This window comes from Notechis scutatus, chromosome 1 (assembly GCF_049901735.1).
Source record: "Notechis scutatus isolate UNSWTSFEM ecotype Mainland chromosome 1, rNotScu1.2, whole genome shotgun sequence".
In the NCBI taxonomy this organism is placed as follows: Eukaryota; Metazoa; Chordata; class Lepidosauria; order Squamata; family Elapidae; genus Notechis; species Notechis scutatus.
In genome coordinates, this window is record NC_142009.1 from 173,715,677 (window position 1) to 173,741,389 (window position 25,713).

At 40.8% G+C, this 25,713-nt stretch overlaps 2 protein-coding genes across 4 annotated transcripts in view; one reads left to right on the forward strand and one right to left on the reverse strand.

The window, feature by feature from the left end:
* Window positions 1-6,718, forward strand: part of ORC2 (origin recognition complex subunit 2) — a 42,845-nt gene extending 36,127 nt beyond the window's left edge. For both annotated transcript variants that reach the window (XM_087950247.1, XM_026667910.2), the window contains 3 exons: window positions 3,528-3,589; window positions 5,169-5,287; window positions 6,019-6,718. In XM_087950247.1, the coding sequence (XP_087806373.1) occupies window positions 3,528-3,589; window positions 5,169-5,287; window positions 6,019-6,102 (265 nt within the window). In that variant the 3' untranslated portion in view covers window positions 6,103-6,718. The remainder of the gene's footprint in view (window positions 1-3,527; window positions 3,590-5,168; window positions 5,288-6,018) is intronic.
* Window positions 1-25,565, reverse strand: part of NIF3L1 (NGG1 interacting factor 3 like 1) — a 36,313-nt gene extending 10,748 nt beyond the window's left edge. The window contains exons 1-8 of one of the 2 annotated variants that reach the window (XM_026667914.2): window positions 25,418-25,565; window positions 20,294-20,737; window positions 17,616-17,781; window positions 16,068-16,194; window positions 14,693-14,831; window positions 13,850-13,933; window positions 13,161-13,369; window positions 10,486-10,923 (exon numbers count right to left, since the gene is read on the reverse strand). In XM_026667914.2, coding sequence (XP_026523699.1) covers window positions 13,185-13,369; window positions 13,850-13,933; window positions 14,693-14,831; window positions 16,068-16,194; window positions 17,616-17,781; window positions 20,294-20,729 — 1,137 coding nt within the window. In that variant the 5' untranslated portion in view covers window positions 20,730-20,737; window positions 25,418-25,565 and the 3' untranslated portion in view covers window positions 10,486-10,923; window positions 13,161-13,184. Of the gene's footprint in view, window positions 1-10,485; window positions 10,924-13,160; window positions 13,370-13,849; window positions 13,934-14,692; window positions 14,832-16,067; window positions 16,195-17,615; window positions 17,782-20,293; window positions 20,738-25,417 lie in introns of those variants that run through there. The other variant, XM_026667918.2, reaches the window with a different exon arrangement.
* Between the last annotated feature and the right edge of the window lie 148 nt (window positions 25,566-25,713).

Below are 25,713 nucleotides of genomic sequence, written 5' to 3' on the forward strand. Positions count from 1 at the left end.
TTGATCCTCAATCCTCCTATTTCCAAATGTTGTCTGATCTGGGTTAAAAGCACCTCTAGCGTTACGATAAAAAGTAGAGGTGACATTGGACATCCATGCTGCACTCCTTTCATTATTTTAAAACTCTCAGTGCTCTCTCCATTTATTTTCTAAATCACCCTTTTGGTATATTGTACCTATCATTTTTCTAAATTTTGTTCCAAATCCCATATCCCTTCACCTGTTGAATTAAAAACTGCCAATTAAGATTGTCAAATGCTTTCTGTGCATCCAAGATCAATGCTGCTTGCTTTTCCCGGTGGGCCTCATAATATTCTAGTACATTTAACACTGTTCTTGTATTGTTTTTTATCTGTCTGGAAGGTAGAAAACCATTCTGGTCTGAATGTATAATTTCATTCAATACTATTTTCAACCTTTCAGATATTATTGTAGCAAAAATTTTATAATCTGCGTTCAATAATGAGATTGTCATATAATTTTTAATTTGTTTGTGATCCATATCTTCTTCGGGGATTAACGAAATATATTCCTCAGTCCATGATTCGGGTAATTTAGCATGAACCAATACATCATTATACAAATCTAACATCACCATTATGTGGTCTGCCCATACATTTATCATAATCTCTATTGTTTCTAGCTCATTTCCTACTTCTACATTCATCCATGCCATATCTAATCGGGACCGTGACTTATGCAGATTCAAATAGAAAGTATATTCCTTTTTTCCCGGATTTAATCTCTTCTACTGATCCAACAAATTTAATTCCTGTATCATATCAAAGAAGGATGTTGGCAGAGTTTTCCTTGTCTTCTTATTTTTTTGTACTGCTAATATAGTCTCTTTTTATACAAATCCTGTGCCTTATCCAAATTGTCTATCCTAATCCTCTTCTCCTGCCATGATACCAACATCTCTTCTGGAATTAACCACCGAAACATTATATTTCCTCCTAATCAGTTGCATGCAAGAAATTAATAATCTCTTCTCTGTTCTCTTACTTTCTTTGAGATCTGTTTTAAGGTTTCTATCTCTTTATCTTTATATATTAGAGGTTCATCCCTTGTTATCTTGTATATTATGTCCCTTACTTTTTTTCTAGCCAATCTAACGTGGACTTCTCGTGGTAGTCTATTATGTCTTGCGTAACTAGTACGAATTCTGTAGGCTTCATCGATTTCTAACAGGATCTTGTCTGTCTCTGTAGCGCTTGTGCAATTAGCTCTGCCATGATGGTACTCAGATCTTCCTCTTTGCTTTCCATAACATTCTGGAACCTCAAGAAGAACGCTGCACAATCCATCTCCAAATGAATAATTTGTTCCTCTAATTCCTTGTTCATTGTCATTTTTTTTTTGTCCACTAATTCCAATTTCTGTTCTGATCTACCACCTGTAATTTTTGTTCATTCTTCTTGATGGTTTGTTGTATCTACTTTGGCTTCTAAATTATTAAAGTCCCCTTTCATTTTCACATGGTCTTTGACATATTCTCCTGCATCTTCATTATGGTTTCTTGAATTGCCAACAGTGTTGTCTGTATTGATTGTATATTAGATGTTGCGCTTCGTTTTTCCCTCAGTCGTCTTTTGGCCAGTTGGAGATGAAACTGTCAATGATGGATTAGATGTTGTCTTCTTTGCTGTTTTCAAAGTTGTTATGGCACTTGTCATATTTCTAAGACTTCTGTTTACTTCAGCCCACACTACCATCCACTTTATATTTTATTTATTTATTTAAGAGTTAGTTTATATTACTCTTTTCTCTACAATTTCTCTATTATTTTAATCTTCTTCCATTTTGTAACTTAGCCCAACCTCTCATTATTTAAATACTTAAATCTTTCAATGTCATTATATCTCTGCTTATCACATACAAATACCACCAATATTTACTTCTCAATCCAACTTCCTCTTGAAACTCTTACCTAATATATAATATATTACTTAATTCCTTTTGGGTTGTATATTAAGCATTATTATTCTATTGAATAATAATTATCTTAGGTAATAATTCATTAATAGTTCAATCAATAAAATAATGATTCAACAGTAATTTTTCTATTACAATCTTATCAATCTAATTTAATTAATCAATATCTCTATTAGAAAGAAATATAATTGCAAATAAAAACTTAAATATATACAAATATGAATATAGTATAAATATTTCAATAGAAATATATAACTGTATTTATAACTTTATATGAGAAATATATAGCTTTTGTAATTACAATAAGCAAACAATATATTTAAATCTATATTTTTTCCAAAGTCTCTTAACTTCTCTTAATTTAAGCTTAATAGGTAGTCCAATGGTCTTATTTAGTCATTCACTGTGAGCACCATCAAACACTTGTATTTCAATATAGTTCTATTATCAATATAGTTCTATAGTTCAATTATCTCAGGTGTTCCTCTCTCCTCCTTCGAATCTCAGCTTTCCTTTCCACTTTCCTTCTGCTACTTTCTATTCCTTCTATCACTCTTACTCTTCTAACTTTCAAACTGGATCTCCAGTTCCTTCTTCCAATCTCCTAATGTCCGTCCAGTTGTTCCTCTTTCACCACCTCGTCGTTCTCGCCGTTTCCTTCCTTTTTGTTTCACTACCAAGGGTCTCAACTTTCTTCCTTTCGATCTCCTTCCTTCCTTCTGATTCCTCCTCTGCATGCCCACTCGTCTTTCCTCACTTCCTCCTGAATCCTTCACTCAAAGTTCTGCGTCCTCTCTTTCTCAGCCTTTTCCATCTGTGTTAATTTGCTGATTCACTGCTCATTCTGCCAAATCACCGCCAATTCTTCAGGGATTCCCCCCCCACTGGAGCTTCTTTTTTCAGTAAATATTCAGGACTTACTTTTATGGCAAATCACCACCATTGCGCCTCTGGGATTTTCAATCAGGTATAATGACATGATCTGTTAATAGTATCTTTGCTTCCTTATCATCTGTAACTAGTCACGGCCTCGGGTCTGCCATATTTGTATGACAGGCACTTTCACTTCGGGTTTGAGGAGTTTACTTTCGTGGCGGCGGGTGATTGCCTTTCCTTGCCATTGTCCAGGCTTCTCTATTTCGCGCGGCTGTCCAGGCTCTCCGTGTCCCTGAAGGGTCCCCAAAAGCGAAAAATCGGGGTCTGGGAATGGAGAACGTTCTCCTTTCCCCCTTTTGCCAAGACGTCACCATCAGAAGTCCTTTTCGGACCGAATTATTCCACTGACCAGGTTGTTAAGTGAAATGGTTGCTATGTGAACACACAACTTTGACACTGTGAAGATTATTGATTGCTGTCTCATTCAGAATTTTTTTCTCTTATATAGCTCCGCCATTGTTACTTTCACTCTGGTGTCTGTCAGGTGTATGAAATTTGGTTGTAAAAGTGCATATTGGTTGTAAAATTAATTTTTTTATTGCTGTCATATTTGCAAATGTTTTCCAATTGTGGTTAGTCACTAAACAAGGATGTGATTGTGGATGGATGGTTCTTGCTGTATTTAACTATATTAACATGGTTGTCTCTCTTTCCAGGGGTATCTTTAGGCTCTTGGTAGAGTACCAATTGGAAAATAAGGATAATCCCTCCTATTTAGGTAAACATGCAACATTTGTAATTTATTTCCTGGAATTCAAACTAGAGTGATGTTCTCAAGACAAGAGTTTGATAGAGAATTTTGACACTGAACATTATCTGTTAATAAATGGCTGAAACTTAATGTGTTTTTTTTCTAATTGCAATATGGTATAGCTTTAAACTAAAGAGGTCCGTAGGCTAGGATATATAGTGGAAAATATCTAAGAGCAGTCTGAGGCCTTGTAGTCATAACTAATTCTGGGCTTGAGCTAATGGATCTCATTTTTTTTTTAGGTTATAAGGTTTTTCTAAGCACATCCTCATAAAAAACTTAAAATTTAAATGGTGAAGATGACTGTCACTATGCAGAGTTCCCTTTTAAATTTTGCTCACATTAGGTTACTCAAACAACTTTTTGGGGTTGGAATATAGTTTTCCTTTTTTCATTATGTTTCACTTCTTCAATTCACCAAACAGCCAAGTCATACTGTCTTGGTTTCTGCGGTCTTCTAAGCCTTTGACCATATATTAATTAGTGTATAAATGTAGGAAAATTCCAGTGCTGTTTCTCATTGATAGATTCTGATGCATATGGTTTTTATGTGTGAAAATAATAAATTACTTTATGATAACCTTTTGGTCAAATATCTACATATCTGTGAAAATGAATATCATATAATGGCGGAACTCATGCAAAATCTAAATGATGTGAACATTTATAAGGTTCAAGTTATAGATAATTCTAAACCATAAATATGTTCTTATGTTAAGCCAAGAACAAACTATATTATAGCTTAGATTAATGTGGGCAGCCAACCACTGGATTAGTGCAGACATAACCTCACATTATGATATAGCTTACAATATTTTTCATATTTCTGACCGAGCAATAAATTCCATTATATCCAAATCACAATATAGAGTAAATGGGCTTTGCAATTCTTGTTTGTTAATTGCTGACTTTACAAACCTTTGTTTGATTTGATGATAAAATCAGAATATAAAAAAGAATGAACATGCACAAATTGACATTGTATATGCAGACAGATCAGAACAGAATGGGACAACTCACCGCAGACAGTTCAACAAATGTAATTAATTTCAACGGAACCATGGCCAATAATAATAAAATAAAATCAATCCAGAAATACAGGAGTTAAAATAATTTCAACAAAAATGTGGTCACCAATAATAAAAGTAAGTGCATGAAAAAGTGCATAATACAATGTTGAATTGTCCCATGTCAAGTTGGCCATGGCAAGTTGTCCTATGGTGAGTTGGCTGTGGCGAGTTTTTCTAGACCTGATCAGAACTGTGTGTTGAGATATGCACGGAATATACTCTGAGCTTGAACACTGGTGGCTTGCTTTGTCTTTGTCATTTTTTTATTGTAGTTGTAAACTAATTTTATGTACAATAGTTAATACGTGCATTTCTTATTGAAAGTTTTAGAAAAAGAATATCCTCATCACTAGCAATCAGATTCTACAGATTAGACTAGATTATGTTTCTTTGTACTGAAATGAGAATTGTCCATTTGAACAAGAATTAATTTTTTTATGCTTGATATTAAACCTCTTTTCCTTCTCTTTTACTAGGTCTTTCTTTCCAAGATTTGTATCAGCGCTGTCGGGAGGCATTCTTGGTCAATAGTGACCTCACTCTTAGAGCTCAGCTCACAGAATTCAGGGATCACAAACTCATTCAGACTAAGAGGGTAAGTCAGGAAAATCTTTGTGTCCGTTGTAAACTTACATCTTATTTAACCATTTTTTAAGAAAGAATCCAGATTGAATTATTATGGCTACATTGATAAATGCTAGAAGAATATCACATGTTAGGTGTTCCTAATGAAGATAAAATGCCATATTTTTTGCCATTAGGCTATTGATAGAAGCCAAATAATGTTCTCACTCATACAGACAATGATACACAATGATAAGTTTACTCCTGCAAAATATTGCATTATGTACTAGAGCAGAGTTCCCCAACCTTTCTGGGTTGGTGGCCCTGGGGGAAAGGGCAGCGCCTTTATATGTGCATGTGTGTGCATGAATGGGATTGAGAGTGTGATGCAAACATTGCTGCAAGTGCCCACGTGATGCTTGGGCGACGCAAGTACCTACATGCTGCTGCAACGCTAGTGTGAGTGGGGGGTTTGCTCTCATGGCAAAGCTAGAGCCCACACAACACGCCATCACTAGTTACCGCACAATGCAGTGCAAGTTGGGTGCACTCGCGGCATCACTAGCACCCACACAATACCACAAAGCTAATGCAAGTGGGGGGTGGGTGCATATGCGCACACTGGTCAACCATTCATGTGGCCCGGTGGCCAAGAAGCCACAGTCCAGTAGTGGGCCACGGCCCGTAAGTTGGAGACCCCTGTACTAAGGGAATAAGTTTAAAAAAATTATATTTCTAAACTAATTCTCAATTTATTTTCAGGGTGCTGATGGAGTGGAATATTTATTAATTCCTATGGATGCTGGAATATTGGTTGACTTTTTGCAAAAAGATAATGATGTTTGAAGGCTCATCCTTTCAAGGGCAATTCTATTAAGAATTGTTGAATTTTATCCTGTGGCCATTTTGCAGATCTCAGGAGTCTAATCTACCTGTAAATAATGGAATGTGATGCCGTATAAACCAAGCCAATTTCTAGCTGCTCAGGTTTCTCCCTTTGCCAGTTTATATTATTATAGACCAAGAAAAGGTCATCCACTGATATTACTGTGCCTTCTGTTCATAAATCTTCTGGAAATAAGGATTGAACTGGAGAACTTGTGTTTGACAATACACACGATTGGCTATTAATAGCTGAATTCAGCTATTGCCTGGTATATTTTTAATACTTCATAGGCAGACCATTACTGATCTTCAAATGTGTGTCATGTGGGATGGAAGGATTGGATTAGGAAACTGGTTGGACTTGAGCAAAATAAACAATTGATAACTAGAGATGTGGATATCTTTATGAAAAATTTAGCCTTAATTGGGAACAAAAGATTCCCCCTATTTAAGCCATTTTTAAGTGTGACAGCTGTGAGTTTTTGTCAATAAGAACAACTGCAAATAAGCATTTAACCTGTTTTTTCTTACCTAATGATTTTTTAAAAGCTGTCTGAATAAAAATAAACATGCATTATGTCCTTTTGTATGGTTCTTTTATGCCATGTAACTATTTCTTTGTCTTAGAGAACTGCTCTTTAAATACTGAGAGAGCTTTAACTTGAAAATACTGTTTCTGGACTCTACCAGAATATCTCTTTTCCCATACCACTCCTGAAGTAAATTTGGCTTCAGAGTTTTATGTTATATTGATATAGTTGACATAGGAAATGTTTAGTTGATGTTAATGGATGACAAATGGATTCAAATCTGGTGATAAAAATGCATATCATTATACAGAAAGTACAATTAGAAACTAGGGTAACCAGCAAAATTGACCTCAGAGAAGGAAAAGAGGACAAGGATAGTGTGTTGGAGTGAGTAAAATGACTGAGGCAGTCTAAATATGAATGGACAGAAAGAGAATGGTGCTAATTGGAAACTCTACATAAGCTTTCCTCCAACTTGATACTCTCAAAATGTAAAACAAAAATCTAAACATTCAAATGTACTTTTTTTCTATTTGTGGCTCCGAGAGTCCAGATAGATAGGGTTAAATCAGATCCTGCCCTGTTGGACTGAGTCTGCATTAAAACTGAAGCTCCACCTTGCGCTGTGGCCATGCCCCAGTTTTCGACTCAGTCCTGCCAGGACAGGACGTGAGTTGCTGAGGCTCTACTTGAATTGCAAGTGGAGGCTTTTTCCATAACAAAAGTTTTAAAGAGCAGCAGAGGCTTTTGGAGGACTGCAGCCAAGGAATGAAGCTTTTAGCCTCCAGGCTTGGCTATCGCCTTCAGGGCAGCTGCCCCAATACGCGGAGCTGCAAACACATGGAGCAGCTCCAGGTGATTGGCCTGATAAGGGCTATCCGCTGTTGTGCACGGTACCACAGCAGCAGCAAGGAGGACCAGCACTGTTTTCGCTTTCGGTTTCTATTTGATTGCCTTGGCTGCAAAGCGTAGCAGCAAGCAGCAGCAGCTAAAAGGGGCAATTGGCCCAGAGGAGGCTTTGCAGCAGCACAAAGCAGCCACTTGATTGGGCAATTGGCCTGATCCCAGGTGGGAAGGGCAGCAGTTGGTGCTGAAGAGTGGTGAGGACTGGATCGACCCCAGCTGAGGGTGCAGATCGACCATGTTGCCAGGGCTGTGATTCCAGCTACAGAACTGAGGTGATTGCATAGGTGCCAGTAGACCTGTATGCAGGTCTATTATTAAATTGTGGTGACCATCAGCGTGTGGCTGCAGCCCAGCAATAGACCTATCTAGGCTTGCTTCGCAGGTTCAGAGGTAAGAGGACCTTTTTTATTCTGCATGGGGCCTTACTGGCAAGGGGAAGCTGTAAATGTGTTATTAACTCCTCATCCCCTTCCCCACCAGGATCCATCCTCCCTCTGGCTGTATTTCTTAATCCCAATCTCCCAGTGGGGTGGCAGATAAAGATCAGGAAGGTGGTCACAGTCCCTCTACTTCTAGAGGTAAATCTAGGGACAGGCAGAAGAGAAAGGCCCCTGAACCCAAGAAACCTTCCAGGGCAGAGGAGCAGGATGCCTTGAGAAGGCAGAAAGCTCTAGAAAAGCAGGTGGAGAAAAGCCAGCGTGCTGCTGGTGGGAGGAGCCGGAGATCACCAGACTAGAGGAGTCAGATTCTTCTGCTCTGCCTCCAGTTTTACAAATGGAGCCTGGGCCTTCTACCTCCACTAGTGGATCTTGCCTGGTCTAACTTAGCTGTAATTGCGGATCCACACCCAATAGAGGGAGTTTCAGATTACGAAGGAGATCCCAAGCAGTTTGCCAGGATGAAACTAGGGCACCTCCTCCAAAGAGAGCCAGACCAGGGGTGGCAGCAACTTATATGCCCACAGCTGCTGGCTTGCGCAGTTCTGAAGAGGCTGAAGCAGCATTACCTGCGCACATGGAGGCAATTATCTCTAGGCAGGTATTGTGGAAGGCCTCCAAGCTATGAGGAGGCCTGAATTGGTGGTATAACAACATTCAGACCTAGAACAGTCCATTCAGGAGAGAAGCAGAGAATCCTTAAGAGACAGGGCTTCCCCTGACCCCTCCATACATAGCTTTACACATAAAACACCAGAGGAAGACGAGGGAATCTGATTTCTCGGCAGACGAAGAAATGGCTCCGGAGAGACCTTCCTTCTCCAGTCTCTTTGATTCACAAAAGTTCAGAGCCTTATTGAGGCCAGGAAGACAGCCCAATTGGGACCAAAAGCAGATGTCGGGAAAGTGGAAGAAGAAACTGCTTCTCCAGACCAATATTTTGATGAATCAACAGTTTGGCCTGAATTGGTTCCAGTGCCTAGATTATTTTTGAATATTATCAAGAAACAGCTGGAATCCCTGGGGACATCTGCCATGTTATCGGCCAGCGAATGCTGCTACTTTAATATGGGGCCTGAACTTACCAGCTCATTACCTTAGTGGACGGTCCAGTTGCAGCCTTGATTCCTTCCTCATCAAACCTTGCTGATCCAGAGGAGGCATTGAAGGTGGAGGACAAGAGGATAGAACAATCCCTCTAACGTACCCACCTGGCGGCTGCCTGGGCGGTCAAGGCTGCTTTGGCTGCTTCATTCTTTATGAGATCTTCCTTATGTTGGCTGCACCAACTGCAAGGTCCCCGCCACAGATGTCTGAGTGTACCGAGACATCCATAAACTTGTGGCAGCGGCTGAATTTACTGTGGATACCACTTTAAACAATGCCAGATTTGCTTCAAAGGCCAGTGCCACTTCTGTAGCAGCCCACAGAATGGTCTGGCTTAAAAACTGGCAGGCCGATGGGTGGCAGAAGTGGAAGGTGGCATCTGCCTTCATCAAGGGGATAAATTGGGGAGGTCTTAGAGGCCCATCTGGTGGAGACCAGAGATAAAAAGAAATACCTTCCTTCTCTGGCAAGGCAGTACAGAGCAGTACCATACACCCACAGGTCATCTTTCAGAGCTGAGGGCAGCACCAGGGCTCAAGGGCCTCAGAGTCAGTCCTTCAACTCCCAGGAAAGAGCGGCCAGAGATAGGCCCCAATTTTCAGGCAAGCAGCCCTTTCGTGGGGGAGGAAGTCGCTTTTTCCGGCATTCCCACTAAATACAGCAGTAGTTCTCCCATTGGGGGTAGGTTATCCAATTTTGTGGCCCAATGGGAGGCTACTACATCCAACGCTTAGGTCTTAAAGACCATCAGACATGGCCTTTTCCTAGAATTTAGGTCACAACCCCCCAGATTTTATGTGCCTTGCAAGGAGGCTTCCCGTAGGAAACTAATGGAACAGGCCATCCAATACCTACTGGATATTAGAGCCATCCAGTCAGTTCCAGTTAATCAACAGGGTAAGGGATTCTACTCCCAGCTGTTTGTTGTTCCCAAGGCTTCTGGGGGGTGGAGAGCCATTCTGGATTTAAAAAGGCTCAATAATTTTTTGTTGTACAAGCATTTCTGGATGCATTCTATTTTGCAGAGCATCAGGGAGGGTAACTTCCTCACCTCAACTGATTTAACAGAGGCTTATCTATACATCATAATTTGTCAGACACACAGGGAATATTTATGCTTCAGCTACAAGGGGGAGTCACTTCCAATATAGGGCTATGCCTTTTGATTTATCCTCTGCACCCAGGATGTTTACTAAGGTCTTGGCTGCCTTGGCAGCTCGCTTGAGAACCATCCCAGTAAGGGTATAGTGTTACCTGGATGACATTTTAATCCAATCATCCTCCCATGACTGGGCCTTAAAGGATCTCCAAGCGACAGTCTCACTGTTACAAGACCATGGCTTTTCAATTAACAAGAAAAATCATTTCTCACCATTTACATGTTTATTGCATCTTGGAGCTAAGATTGACAGTGTCTTGTAAGGTATTCCTCTCACAGGAATGCAAAGACAGTTTACAAAACATGGTGGGGGAGGTCGTGAGAGCGGATAAGCCCCCCTTGGCACTTCTCTCTCAACTCTTAGAGAAGATGATTTCTTGCATCTCCATCGTGCCTTGGGCTAGACTACACTCCAGAAAGCTTCAGTGGTTTCTGTTGCCCAACCAAAAGGCGGGTAGAAGTCACTCATCTCTCAAGGTCTCAGTCCCTGGGTCTGTCAAGCGGTCCTTGTCATGGTGGTTTTCTCAGGCTTTGAATGCAGGTCAATTATTCAGAGGGCCGTCCCGAACAGTAATCACTATTGATGCCAGTCTCTCTGGCTGGAGGGCGCATTTATAGTCACAGTTGGCCCAAAGCCAGTGGTCTGTTTTGGAGAGGGGAAAGAACATTAATTGGTTAGAATTGAGAGCGGTTCAATGGACTCTCAAGAAATTTAGAAACACCATACAACACACACATCCTAATTTTAACAGATGTAGTCATCAACAGGCAGGGTGGCACCAGATCTAGGACTTTAATGTTAGAGGCTGAATGTTTGAGTCATTGAGCGGAGAGGAATCTCCTGTCAATCAGGGCAGAACACATCTCTGGGGTGGAAACTGTGCAAGTGGACTGGCTTAGCGGGGCCAAGATTTCCCCTTCAGAGTGGAGTATTCCCCCCTTTTATTTCAGGAGCTGTCACAACGGTTTGGACTACCAGTGGTGGACCTGTTCGCATATCCAACCAATACCAAACTCCCAAGGTTTTTCACCAGGTTCGCAACCCAGGGGGCAGAACGGACCAATGCCCTCAGGAGCAGGTGGCCTCAGGGTCTCCTGTATGCCTTTCTTCCTCTTCCGCTGCTGCCAGCGGTAGTCAGAAAGATACTGGAGGAGGAGGCAGAGGTTATACTTCTGGCTCCTTACTGGCCCAGACGCCCTTGGTTTGTGATTCTGGTGAATCTCTTGACCACCCAACCATGGATAATCCCTCCTCACAAGGTGTCCCTACACCAAGGAGAAATAACCCACCCAGAGCCTCAGTGGTTCTATCTGACCGCTTGGAGGTTGAGCAGAGCACTCTGAGGAGACAAAATATATTGGGCCACCTGTACCATTCTAGCGGCTAGGAGGCCTTCAACCAACCACATCTATCAAGCCACATGGAAGGTCTTCTGCCAGTGGTGCATCAAGAATAGAATTTCCCCCACTTCGACTTCAGTAGCCAACATTCTGGATTTTTTACAAGAGGGTCTTGACGAAGGGCTCTCGGCACTCTACGCAGACAAGTGGCCGCCCTTTCTTCAGTATTGTACATACACAGGAAGGGGTCCTTGTCTCACAACCAAATCATCTGGAGGTTTTTAAAAGGGGCCACCAACCTTAGACCTCCTGTGGTTCACAGATTCCCCACTTGGGATCTTCCTAAGGTGCTAAGGGCCTTCATGGCCGAACCTTTTGAACCGCTCAGGTCCATTAGTTTAAACTTCCTATCTCTCAAAGTAGCATTTCTAGTAGCCATCACTTCGGCTAGAAGGATCTCAGAGATGGCAGCCCTTTCAGTTACGAAAGATTTGTGTGTCTTCCATCCAGATAGAGTGGTTTTGCGGTTAGACCCATCTTTCACCCCTAAGATTAATTCTAGGTTCTACAGGGCTCAAGAGCTTATTCTCCCAAATTTCTGCCCCAATCCTACCCATAATTTGGAACGGGCATGGCACCCCCTGGATGTCCATAGAGCCTTAAAGATATACATCCAGAGGACACGTTCTATCTGGAAGTCGGAGGCACTTTTTGTGTCCTTCCAGTCGGGCACAAAGGGGTTTAAAGTGTCTCCATCGACAGTGAGAGATAGATTAGGGCTTGCATTGCTAAGGCTTATCAGAGCAGGTCTCTCCTGGTGCCTCGAGGGGTGACAGCTCACTCTATTAGAAGTGCGGCAACAACTGCAGCATGGGCTACTCAAGCACCCATTGAAGAGATTTGTAGAGCGGCTACATGGTCTTCACCATCACCCTTCATTCGGCATTACCACTTGGATGCTTTTGCATCAGCCAATGCAGCTTTTGGCAGGAGGGTTCTACACAGCGTGCTCGAACGCCAATGTGAGTAGGACCAGACTCATGCTCTCCCAGGGACCGGCCAGCTTTGGTACATCCCTATCTATCTGGACTCTCAGAGCCACAGATAGGAAAATGAACATTGGCTTACCTGAATGTTTGTTTTCTTCTGTGGCACAGAGAGTCCAGCCCCACCCTGGTTTGACTGGTCTGGGTGGGGGTTGGGGGAGCAATAATGTATGTTCTTCCAGAATCACGTCCAGTCGGCCAAGTGCTTTGTCGAAAGCTGGAGCATGGCCATGGTGCAGGGCGGAGCTTCAGGTTTAACACAGACTCAGTCCAACAGGGCAGGAACTGATTTAACCCTATCTACCTGGACTCTCTATGCCACAGAAGAAAACGAACATTCAGGTAAGCCAATGTTCATTCTCAGCTACAATAAAGTCATTTTGCTTTTTTCAACCAGTCATTTACTCATTTTGTTAACATTTTATTGTTATCATTAACTTTTTAGGAATCAAAGCATATTTTTGCCAGTATTTTTGTTAGGATATACACTTACATTATTTCTCAAAGTTTGCTTCTTTTACACAACTTGAAGGGGGTCTCTATCTCTTTCAGAAACGATGATATTGATCTTATTCATAAAATACACAGCCAACATTTGTTGCAGTTTTAACAAAAAGCCTCGTTCAGTGTTACTGTGCTCGCACAAAATTACAGAGATCCCTCTGGAAACAGCACCAAGTACCTCATGGTGGGACATCTCTCCTATAATGCAATGAGAACGGTCTTTTGGGATGGAGCATTTGAGCAAGGTTTATTTGTTTACAATTTTTAAGTAAAACTATCCCCAGAGCCTGCCAGTCTTATGAAGTAGGTAAAACACTTTAAATGAATGATTTATGTTCTTAAATATGCAAAAATATCTGAAATACAGGCACATGCAGCAAAATGCCCAAAAGGCTTTCAGGAAATTTTTTCCAGATCCAGATCTCTGTATGCAAGTTATTGCATTACTGTAGTTAAGTTTATAAAAAATTGGGTTACTTCCAGCAAACCAGGTTCTTCATATTTCAAATAAATAGTGGATAAAGGATATTGCAGAAAGGGGGATATTAATATTTTATTTAGGCAAACTTAGCTAGTGAATAGTTCTACAATGCTAATAGAAAATTGTATTTCTCATCTACAAGAAAATCGGTTTTAGCAGACATCTATTTCAAAATCCTGTTTTAAAAAGCTTCTCACCAGTAACATAGAGATCACTTTCTGTGTCTTGTAAAATACTTGCTCCTGAACCAGCACAAAGAGCAACCACCTTCACTGAGGATTCTACAAAAAGAACAATTAGCATAGTTTAGGACTGCACGTTTTGTGGTTAGTTTTGGTTTGTTGTTTTTCCTGAGATGATGCAGAGTGGATGGGTAATGAATTAAAGATTGCAGGTTAGAATACATGACTGGACCAATAGTTGTTTCCCTAGGCCTTTAGTAATCCTGCAAATCCTTTGGTGTTCCTTATAGACAGGTTCATTCATCTTCAGTTAAAAAGAGAACTGCTAGTCAGAGCAATTCTAATTTAGATAGGACAATTGCTCTGTGTTAAGTAAAAGTAGGCAATATAAGATAGCATCTTAGAGTGCAGTTGCAACACAATGTGATCAAATAAGATTTTGAAGTATAATGATGGATGTGGATTGCTTTTTTTCACATTCTATGAAGAGGAACTCTTATTGTTTTTAGTCTAAAGATGTCCTTTCCAAACATTTTAAATATGCTAAATTTTCAAATAAAGTTCCCTTCCCCACAACCCAAGTTATTTAAATAACTGGCCTGGCTGAACCAGACTAATTTTATTTAATTCCATAGCAGAGCACTAATACTTTACCCTAAAACAATCAGTGGGAAATACTGTTCGATGTTTTTATAAGTGGCTCTTCTGAATGTATTAGTCAAACAAATCACTTCAAAATAGATGCATCTTGATTTTGCCCTAATAAGCACCATCTCACAAAATAAAGCACCATGAATGGTTTAGGTACCAAGTAGCAAAAGTCCACTGCCAACATAAAATGAGAAAGTAAATATATACCCAGTGATTTCCCTGCTCCAAGAGCTAGACGAATATGAGACAATTTTAAGTGACTTTTCAATCGTTCAATCAAAACAGAAACAGAGGCTGGTTCGTGCAATGTGCATAAACGTCCCATTCCAGTATCAGCAAGCAGAGGCTGAAAAGAAGCCAAAAATTGAAATGGTTACAATGAGGGTGCTCTGGCAGTTATCCTGCTGTAATAACAAAGGCAGGTTTAAATAAACCTGTTTTCCTAAGTACAAGATATATTAAAGCATCATAACACATTTCACGATTTGTCCTTGACATGCACCTATGAGTTGAATATAGCTGTCAATCTTTTGCAAATTTAATTGGGATCGAGCCCCTTTTGAAAGAGACTAAACATGTTTAGGTTGGATTGTAACATGTAAATGATATTAAATTTGAGAATATCAAGGTCAGCTTGTGATTCACAACTATCCCATATGCACCAAATTACTCAATGATTATGCTTGTCCTATTTCCAGATCTGACAAATGACATACAAGTAGTCTTGATTTATAACCATTTGTTTGGTGACCAAAGTTCCAATGGCACTGAAAAAAGTGACTTATGACTTTTTTCACACTTACAACTGTTGTATCATCCCCATGGTCACGTGATAAAAATTTGGGCACTTGGCATCTGGCAAAGTCAATGGGGGACGCCAGATTTGCCTCACTTGATTCACTTAACAACTGTAGTGATTCACTTAACTGTGGCAAAAAGATTGTAAAATGAAGCAAAACTCTTTTAACAACTGCCTTGCTTAGCAATGAAAATCTTGAGCTCAGTTGTGATAATAAGTCAAAGTCTATTTGTACTTAATACCCAAAGTCTCAGAAAAGAATGGACAAGCATTTCAGCACTCCAGTTGCTGCTTACGCAAATGGTAAAATAAAGATGGGAAAATGGATTTTTTTTTTGGAGCTATGAAGCTTATTTAATTATATGCTTAAAGAAAAGATGGGAAGAGAATGCAAAAATTGAAGATGGCTCTATTAGATGTTGAAATCATTTGAGCCTGTACCTTATGTTCTCTCAGGAATGGCTGGGATGGAGAAATAATAAGTGGCTGGTCCCCCTTTTTCAAAACACAGTATACTATTGATACAGTCACAGTATCTCTTAGCAATCTTCTCTTATTGGTACTTTCTTCAAACTTCCTGAATATACTAGGAAACTGCAGCAGTATCTTCAAAGAATCCCTTTTATTTCTACTGGAAACAGAACATCTCTTTGCTAAATTATTTCTTTCACTTTCTTGCTAAGCAACCTTCCTCCATCACATCACTATATCTTCATTTATTCTTTTTGCAGCTATGCACACTCTCTGTGAAAATAAACTTTGATTTGCTCATCTGTGGTTTACCTTCTCTAGTGATATGATTTCAGTTGTTTGATACAGCAGGCTCTTCTGGGAAAGCAAGGCCACCACTTGCAACAAAGCGAGCCGAGAACAGTTCAAGCTGACACGTGTTTGTTCTTCTCCTTCAATCCTTGGAAATTTGGAACAGAAATATTAATAAAAAACCTTACAATACACTGCAAAAATGAATATATAAATGTTACCTCCAGTTCTCTCACGAGTGGATCACAATATACATTGCTTTTAGTAATTATACACAAGCCAAACCACTCCCACCATTCACAACCTTTGGCAGGTAAGTTTAAGCAGGACTTATGCCATCTGTCAAGTCACCTGGCAGCTATATGAAAATGCTGGTTGATACCATTCATAGATTTGAACAAGGATAGGACACTATCTAAGGCAGATAATGCTGCTGTCATTTCCATCTATTTGTGTCTTCAGCTCACATGGAGGGGGAAGAGTGGGCCACTTTTGTGTGGAGAAAGGCCATGTTCTTGGAGATGAATGTGTGATAAGTATGGGAGTGGGTCTAATTCAAAAGCATGGCCCTTAGAGACTATGGAGCTCCTTCCTGGGTTCTCAGGTGTTTGATTATCTGTCCCCTTCTACCTCAGCACCAAGATCACAGACAGGAAACTAGACATTTTATCAGCGAGAGCCAGTTTGGTACTACACTGTTTAAGGAAGCGGGCCAGAAGTTAGGAGATTGCAAGTTCTAGGCATGAAAACCAGCTGGGTACTTTGGACTAGTCATTCTCTCTCTGCCTAACCCACTTCACAGAGTTGTTGTGGGGGAAATACAAGGAGGAAAGAATATTATGTATGTTTTCTGCCTTGAGTTATTTATAAAAAAAATAAATGCAGTAATCAATGAAAACTGTGACCCACCACCCAAAAACGTAGGACCAAAGTATATCATTGTGCTTTTTATAATTCTGGTTGCAAATTTAATGCTTGGCATTGTTGACTAATTGTTGGAGACCCACTCCTATCAGATCAGACAATATTTGGCTAGAAAAGTTAAAGTCTGGCATGAGAAGAGGTTGCTTCTTTGTTTATGGCATGGAAGGATAAGCTCATGCTTATAATTTAATATGCATCTTATTACTTATAGTGGTCTTAAAAATGCTCCTAGCTTTCAATTAACTTACTTGTCTTGAAATGTAATACAAAGTAGCATGTCTCATCAGATGTACATCTAATACTTAGGAAAAACACTGGTTTCTTGGAATATGGTCTTAAAGTAAAAATATGTTATTACGTAGAAATCAAAACTTGTTAGTTTGATATTTCTGAAATAGGCTAAAGTTACCTGATTAAGTTAGAATATTTTTGCAAGCTGTTTAAGCTATTATCAAATATTTTCTGTATAACTCAAAGAGGGAGGATATAAAGTACAGTGCCTTTTAGCACAATAAAATAATACATACTACTTACTTTCTATACATTCTCAAAAATGTTGTCTGGTCATAGATAAAGAACCTGCTCTTTTATCATATTAAAATTTGTCAGTCAACGAAAATAACCTAGGCTGGTCTCCAGCAATACCTGGCAGGTTGAGTTGCGATGAGTGACACCTCTGGCATTGCATGGACTTGGGATAAAACTGTTTCCAGACTTTCAGCAGAGGATACAGTGAATTCAACCCGGAAAGGCCCACCTACAGGGTAAGTGGAAGCTGTAGCCGGTTTCAAAGGAACAGCAGTGCAAGCCCCTGAGGAAAAGCAGAACAAATTAAATACATTGCACAATATTCTTGTTCAGGGTTTTACCTTGCCAAACATCAAATTACATGCCTTCCATAACATTGTTCCCAGTATATTGTTGTTAACTTACGGAAAGTTGAGGTTTATTGCAATGTACCAGTATTATCATAACATATAAGAATATTCTAATTCTTCATATTATAATGGCTGCTGAAGGATATAATGAATGCTAAATACAGCAATTAATTATAGACCTTAAACCAGTGATCCCCAACCTTTTTTATGCCGCGGCCCGGTACCGGCATCAGCTGGGCGCCGCCATCTTTTTGATGAAAAAGTGCTTCCGGTGATCTCACCGGAAGCACTTTTTCATCAAAAAGATGGCGGCGCCAGCACTCGGTGAGCTTTTCCAGGTAGAAATGGCTTTCACCCAGAAAAGCTCACGGCGCTTAACACCGCCATCTTTTTTGATGAAAAGTGCTTCCGGTGAGCTTTCTACCCGGAAAAGCTCACCGGAAGCACTTTTTCATCAAAAAAAGATGGCGGCGCCCAGCAACCAGCGGCCCGGTAGGACTTGTTCCGCGGACCGGTGGTTGGGGACCCCTGCCTTAAACTACTGCAGAGCGTAAAAATTATTAAACTACCATTGTTTTTAAATCACTTGCAAGGAAATGGCAGAGGAGGGGCAGAGATCTTTAATTCCAGATCATCCATGTTTATGATTTATATAGATCACATAGTAGGCTTTGGACTTTTGGCCATTTATATGTTCATACTATTTGTGCACAGAATATTGAGATGTTAGTACCCTCTTTGGATTGCCCTACTTCATGAATTTGAAGTAGTAGAATTAAAAGAGTAATATCACATCAGTCCTTTGAAAAGGTGTCAATTAGATGATTATCATATATGTTTTCCATTTTGAAGCACCAGCCCTTTACAGAATATGTTTTCTTAGGGCAAAATCATAATTTTAAGAAATTATTTAAAGCTACATTCAAGCTCATTGTTCCTTAAGGGAGAGAAATATAAGGCAATTCAGTGTCCTAGTAACTATGTGTATAGAGCCGTGATGGCGAAGGCACACAGAGCCATTTGTGTGGGCAGGTGAGCCCAAGGCAAACTTACCTCACTGCGCATGCGCACACCTCTCAGCTGATTTTTGGGCCTTTTTCAGCCTCCCAGAGGCTTGAGGGAAGCCTCTGCAGGCTTTGGAGGCCAAAACACAGGCCTATTTCACAGGCCTATGTATTTCCAGAAATACCACAAGTGACAAAACGGGCCCATTTTTCGGCCTCTAAAGGCTGCAGAGGCTTCCCTTGAGCCTTTGGGAGGCCGAAAAAGGCCCAAAAATCAGCTGGGAGGCGCATGCATATGCAGTGCAGGTAAGGGGGCGGCAGGGGGATCGCACGTGCATGGGGCGTGAGGGGGGGGGCGTGCGCATTGCCTTCTGGGTGCTGGCAGCACAGGAGCCAAAAAAGGTTAGCCACCATATAGTAAGAGTATAGAATATAGAAGAAGGCGTTGACAAAGATATGCAGGAGCTATTGGCTAAGCTAAAGAAGCTAAAGAGCTTTTTAATTCCAGAATGTCCAGGTATCATTTGGAGATAGTTAAGACAGACATATTCTAATTCACTTGAGTGTAATAAAGAGTATGGCTGTGAAAGTTGGACCATAAGGAAGGCTGAGCGCCAAAGAATTGAGGCCTTTGACTTATGGTGCTGGAGAAAACTCCTGCGAATCCCTTGGACTGCACGGCCATCAAACTGGTTAATCCTAGAAGAAATCAACCCTGATAGCTCTTTAGAAGGTCAGATCCTGAAGATGAAACTCAAATACTTTGGCCACCTAATGAAAAGAAGGACTCACTGGAGAAGAGCCTAATGCTGGGAAAAAATGAGGGCAAAAGAAGAACGAGACGGAAGAGAATGAGGTGGCTGGCTGGAGTCACTGAAGCAATAGGCGTGAGCTTAAATCGACTCCAGAAGACAGTAGAGGACAGGAAGGCCTGGAGGAACGTTGTCCATGGGGTCGCGATGGCTCGGACATGACTTCGCGACTAACAACAACAATAAGAAAGAGGTGAGACACAGCACAATTCTGCTTAAATCAATAAAAGCTCTTTTAGCTTTTCTATGGAGTTGATTTCATGGCCTGGTCTACATGGTAGGATTGATAGTATGGAGAGAGGAGAGAGGAGCTCTCTACAAATGATAGTATACTTCAGTCTAGTGTTTTGTCATTGTTTAAAATAATATCCATTACTTGTCTTTTTTTCCCTAAGAAAGAACAAAGATTTTAGTTATCTAACAGTCCTGCTGACACATTTCAACAGAAATTTATAATGTAAAATCTTGGCAAGAATACAAACATAACATTTTAAAACATGAACATAAGCCAAACACGAAGTTGATAATAACATTTTAAAACATAAAATGTTATTATCTACTTTATGTTTGGCTTGTGCTTATAGATTCTTATTTTACATATAGTGTCATTATTAACAAGAATGCCTCACCCAGTCCTGTAGCAAGCCAGTCATTGACTCCATTAGGTATAGCATCATATGTCGTGTGAGGAGAATAAACGCCAACTCTATTTTCCAAGGCTCGGATTACCAAACGCTCCTTCCATGTTTTCCATGTTATACGTTTCAGTGGGTGGAAAATGGGTGGGTGATAAGAAAGAATGAGATTTGCTTTCTTCTCTAGGACTTCCTGCATCACATCCTCAGTTAAATCATTGGTGAGAAAAAGGGTATTGACAATATGAGGAGGACTTGGCTCAATCAAGAGCCCCACATTATCCCAACTTTCAGCCAGGGAAAGCGAAGCAAAATCGTTTAAGGAGGTAACAAGGTCTTTCAGATCCATGACGAAGCGCAAAGGCTGAACAATCAAGGAGGGTGTTTGCAAAAAAGGTCGTGTAATCAGCTTCAAACAGGCCAGCGACATTCAGATTTCTAGAAAACCCAAAAGCAAAAACATTGCCAAAAGGAAAAGAAAGCACAATCTAATAAAAGAGAATATCAGTGGCTCAGGACTGAAATATGGAGTTCTATTGCTCTCTGAGCTTGGTTGTTTGCTTACAGAGAGAGGTTCACCTGACTCAGAAACATTATCAGTGCAAGTGAATATGGAGTTAGCAAGAGCTAACATGTTAATAAAAGCACAGATGTGGGATTTGTTGCATGTTTACATGTAGCAGCTTGCCCTGCCAGGTTTTTTTTTTGGGGTGTGTGTGTTGTAATTTCCTCCTTAAGGGTTCCTTACAGTATGGTTTTGCCTGTTTGTCTAGTGTTGATCCCTGCTTATCTGAATGTAGGCTATTGGAGGGGATGTGTTCTTATTTCCTTCTTAGGTTTTTTATTATCGCCTTTGAATGTTATGTAAATGTGGTTCATCTCTATGTGTCTATTAATCGCTATTAATCTGAATGCCAAGCTTCCAGGAATTCCCTAGCAGGTTTGGATTTGGCTTGGTCTATCAAGCTGTGAAAGTAAGGAGCTTTTGTCACACAACATACGGATGAACTCAACTCCAGTTTCAACTGTGAAACTATTAGCATCTTGAACCTAGGAAGGAAATAAGAAGAGTAGAACACATCCTCTGCAACAGCCCTCATATAGGTAAGCGGGAATCAACACCAGACAAGAGGAAACTACACTCCCACCAAAACTGGCAGTACCAGCTACTACATGTACCGTATTTTTCGGAGTATAAGACACACCCACTTTTTGGGGGGGGGTGTGTGTGCGTTTTATACTCCAAAAAATACAGTAAATACATTCCTAGGCAATTTTCAAGCACAGTATATTCTTGGAAAGTCTTACTTCAAGAAGGGAGAATGGATAATATCTTTGATTTCTGGCCTTAAAAAAGAATGAAAAAACCCCACCCAAATTTCTATTTTCCTCACATTTTGTTGTGTGGTTCAATCTTGTGCATTGACAATCTTGTGCCTTCAATGGTGCTGTCAACTATTCAGTGCTATCAGGTAGCAGAGACAGAGGAGCAAGCTCCCTAAGAAGGTGGGCCAAAAGTAGCGTCCAAGGAAGAAATAATCAATGACCCCCCCATTTATACGTAGGCAAACAGGAGATTGTTCTCTTTAATCTCAGGATGTTTCCTACCATTCCCATCTGACCTTTTCCTTACTTTTCCTGTGCAGGTGAGCACTTACTTGCTTATTAACTAGCAATTACCCATAGAGGGCCCAAGATACTTACTAAATTAAAAAAAATGTTGAGAATTTGCTTTTACAAAATGGTTGGATTCCCAGTTAGTTTTCCTTAAAAATGTTTAAAATGGGGAGGTAACAAGACCAGCTGTAGTTCCATGTAACTAGATTACAGCAGATGCACTATAACTTCCTAAAATAATAAATGAATTTGCATGACTTTCTCACAACTCATGATTTCACTGGTTGGACAAGAAATATTTTATTCCACATTTACTTCATATAATTCAAGATGGGCACATATAATTCTCCTCCCTATTTTCCTACTTTTGATAATTAAATGTTCATATGCACACCTCCAGACTTTTAGTTTGATGGGCTTATGCAGTCAAAGCAGGAAACGCTGCTGGATAAAGCCACAATGCAATTTGTTTGGCTTTGAATTAACTCATCATGTGAACCTTGGTGTTTGAAAATCCTAACTGATGGTTTAGCGTTATGAATGAATCCAGATGTGTCATCTTTAACAAAATAAACACAAAATTCATCTTAGGTTTGTCCAAGATAAAAACAGGATTGTTAATCATATTACCGCAATATCATCATACTGTCAACTCATAAAATATTTCTCTGGTCTTTTTAGAGTTGCCAACAGAAAAGGAGGGGGGGAGCAGTGCGGCAGCTTGCAAAACCGAAACTGCATTCCATAAATGTTTTCAAAGATAGTAACTAGGTGACCGAAGTTTCTGCCGCAGAAAATTCTAACTGGAGAGCATAATTGATGACTCTTGGCTATGGATGTGTCCTGTTGGAGAATATGAATTACAATACACCCAGGGAGTGGGGGGAAAAACCAGCAATCCAATTGGGTGGACCTCCTGCTTTTCGTGGAGGTCACGTACAATAATGCTGTTCACAGTAGCATGGGTCTAACCCCCTTCAAAGTAGTGAGTGGTATGGACTTTGCCTGAGTATCTAAGGAATCCCCCCTCCTCAGTCAGCCTGATCGATTGGGTGTCAACTCTGAAAGCAACTTGGGAGAATGTCAAAAAAGTGCTGGCAAAAGCGGCACAGAGCTATAAGAGATAGGCAGACAAACACCGAGCCCCGCAATGGCCATTCCAGATGGGGGAGAAGGTCTACCTCTCCACCAAATACCTAAGGTTAAGACTCCCTAGCAAGAAATTGGGACCAAAGTTCATGGGACCATTCCCCATAGTAAAGGTCATCAGCCCAGTCACGGTGCAACTGAAGTTGCCCCGATTGTTAGGGAAAATACACCTGGTATTCCATAGTAGTCCTTAAAACCCGTGGTGGGATCGACCCTGAGGCCTCTACCTTGTGAACCCCCAGATTCCGTGGTCATAGGAGGCCAAACCCATTATAAGGTGCAGCGAATCCTCAATTCGAGGTGGGACAGGAGACAATTCCAATTGTAATCAAGTGGAACCGGATACCCCTTATCAGAGGCATCTTGGGTAAAGAGTAGGAATGTCCCAGCCGATCGCCTTGTGATGAGGTTCCATGCGGAAAACCCAACCAAGCCTTGGGGAGTGGGTGGGGGGTGTTTCACAATCCTAAGTCCCATACCTGTAATAAATTTGTTTTCTTTCTGTGTTGTACAGATCATCTTCAAGAAGTGAGGGGAGCCGAATGTCAACTCATAAAATATTTCTCTGGTCTTTTTAGAGTTGCCAACAGAAAGGGGGGGGGGGGGCAGTGCAGCAGCTTGGAAAACTAAAACTGCATTCCATAAATGTTTTCAAAGATAGTAACTAGATGACCAAAGTTTCTGCAGCACAAAACTCTAACTGGAGAGCATGATTGAGGACTCTTGGCTATGGATGTGTCCCATTGGAGAATATAAATTACGATACACCCAGTGGGTGGGGGGGAAAACCAGGGTCAAGGGTGACAATGAATTATGTGTCTCAGAGTCAGCTACACCCAGGCAGTGTTGGCATGTTAACTCCCAATAAATCCTTTTTAAGTTTTGGAAGTTTGGTTCGAGACTCAAGATTTAAATGGGGATAACTGCCGGAATCCTGATACATACATTCAGAAAGAAAAATCCTACATTCCCCAATGGAGCAGTAAAGTTTGATTTCCGAAGAGCAAGCTTTTTAAAACAATAAAACCGGCTTAGAAAGTTATGAGTCATGAAGGCAGGGGTGGGTTTCTACCGGTTCTGTCCACCTCTGTAGAACCGGTAGCTCTGAAGAGCAGCAGACATAGAACCAGTTCTATGTCTGCTGATGTTGTTGCTCACCCGCCCACCTGGGATCTTACCTGATCTTTATTTCCTGATTTTTTCAACTTCAGCTGCGGAACAAGGCACAGCTGAAAAATGTAGAGTTGTAATCGCAGGAATGTTCCAATCTCGGATGGCAAACCTCAGATAAAGAATGTTTTCAAGCAAATACAACTCAGGTAAACAAAGTCACTAATCTAAAGGAGGATTAGAGAGAGGAAGTAAACATATGTTAGACTTTAACTAACTAGTGATTTAGTTAGTGATAATTAATCTTTAATCTTTATCACTTTAACTAGTGATAATTAATTGTATGGATTACTGTGCTAAACAGAAACGAAAGTTAAGCAGTAACCAAAGTTAACCAATGATGGAGGATAATTAAAAATGTGTATAAATGCAAGACTAGACTCCAATAAAGATCATCATGATTCAGTTGTTCATGATCAAACAACTTGACTGCCTCGTCATTACAACAGAAAAAAACAAGAAAAGAGGGCTGTGTCAAAGGCTGCTTCTGGGCAGCAGCGTGCTAATGACGTGCTAATGACGATTGACAGGCGCGAGGCTCACAGTGGGCAGGGAAGCTCGTAAATCCCGAACCGGTTGTTAACCCTGTCGTATCCCACCCCTGCATGAAGGTCACATCTCCAGAATTATTCAGATCTTTCAAAACAGCTATTGTTCATCTAAGATGAAAATATCAGATCAGGAAAGCTGCAGTCAAATCCACGAGAACGATAGAAATGTGAACATGTTATTCGAAACAAAGTCTGTTTTAAAGATGGATATCTTGTCCAACAGAGAATTAACTCAACTGTAAACCTTGGCAAAATAAATGTGATAACCATTATTCCTTCTGCCTTGCTTCCCCCCTCCCCTTTTCAATATTCATCTATTATCACTGATATGCATTGGTTTTGTGAACGAATTCCTGAGATAAAGCATGAGAAACGTCAAAAAATACGAAGTAACAGTCCTCTTTCCTGGGCAACCACCGAGAGAAAAGCAGGGAGGAAAAAAAAAACCTTTCTCAACTCCTTACTATATTAAACCCTGTCGTATTTTAATTCGTGGAAGGATTGCACGACTCAAACCAATGGGTATTTCCTCCCAGCTAAGCTTTCCTAGTTTTGAGAGCCCCCTCAATCAAGAACAAGAATTTGCAATCGCCACCACAGCCCCGCGCGTCACTTGCAGCTGCCTTCTTACCCAAACAGCCAAGCTTTCGTCAGATTCTTGAAACGAATCGCGTCATTCTCCCCGTCCTGGAAAAACACTACTGCGTGTGAACCACGTCCTCAACTCGCGTCTTGCACGCGCGCATTTAGGCAAGCCGGCGGTGGGCGGCCGGTCAGAGAGACCCAAGCACCTCCTTCCCCACCACCGCGGAGGTGGAACCCTGCGCTTCGCGGGAGGAAGGCCGAGTGCGGCGGCGGATCCGCAGGCGGGGCCTAAATGCAAGAATGCAAGATACTATGGGAAGGCGTTGGGCGTGCATTTGGCCT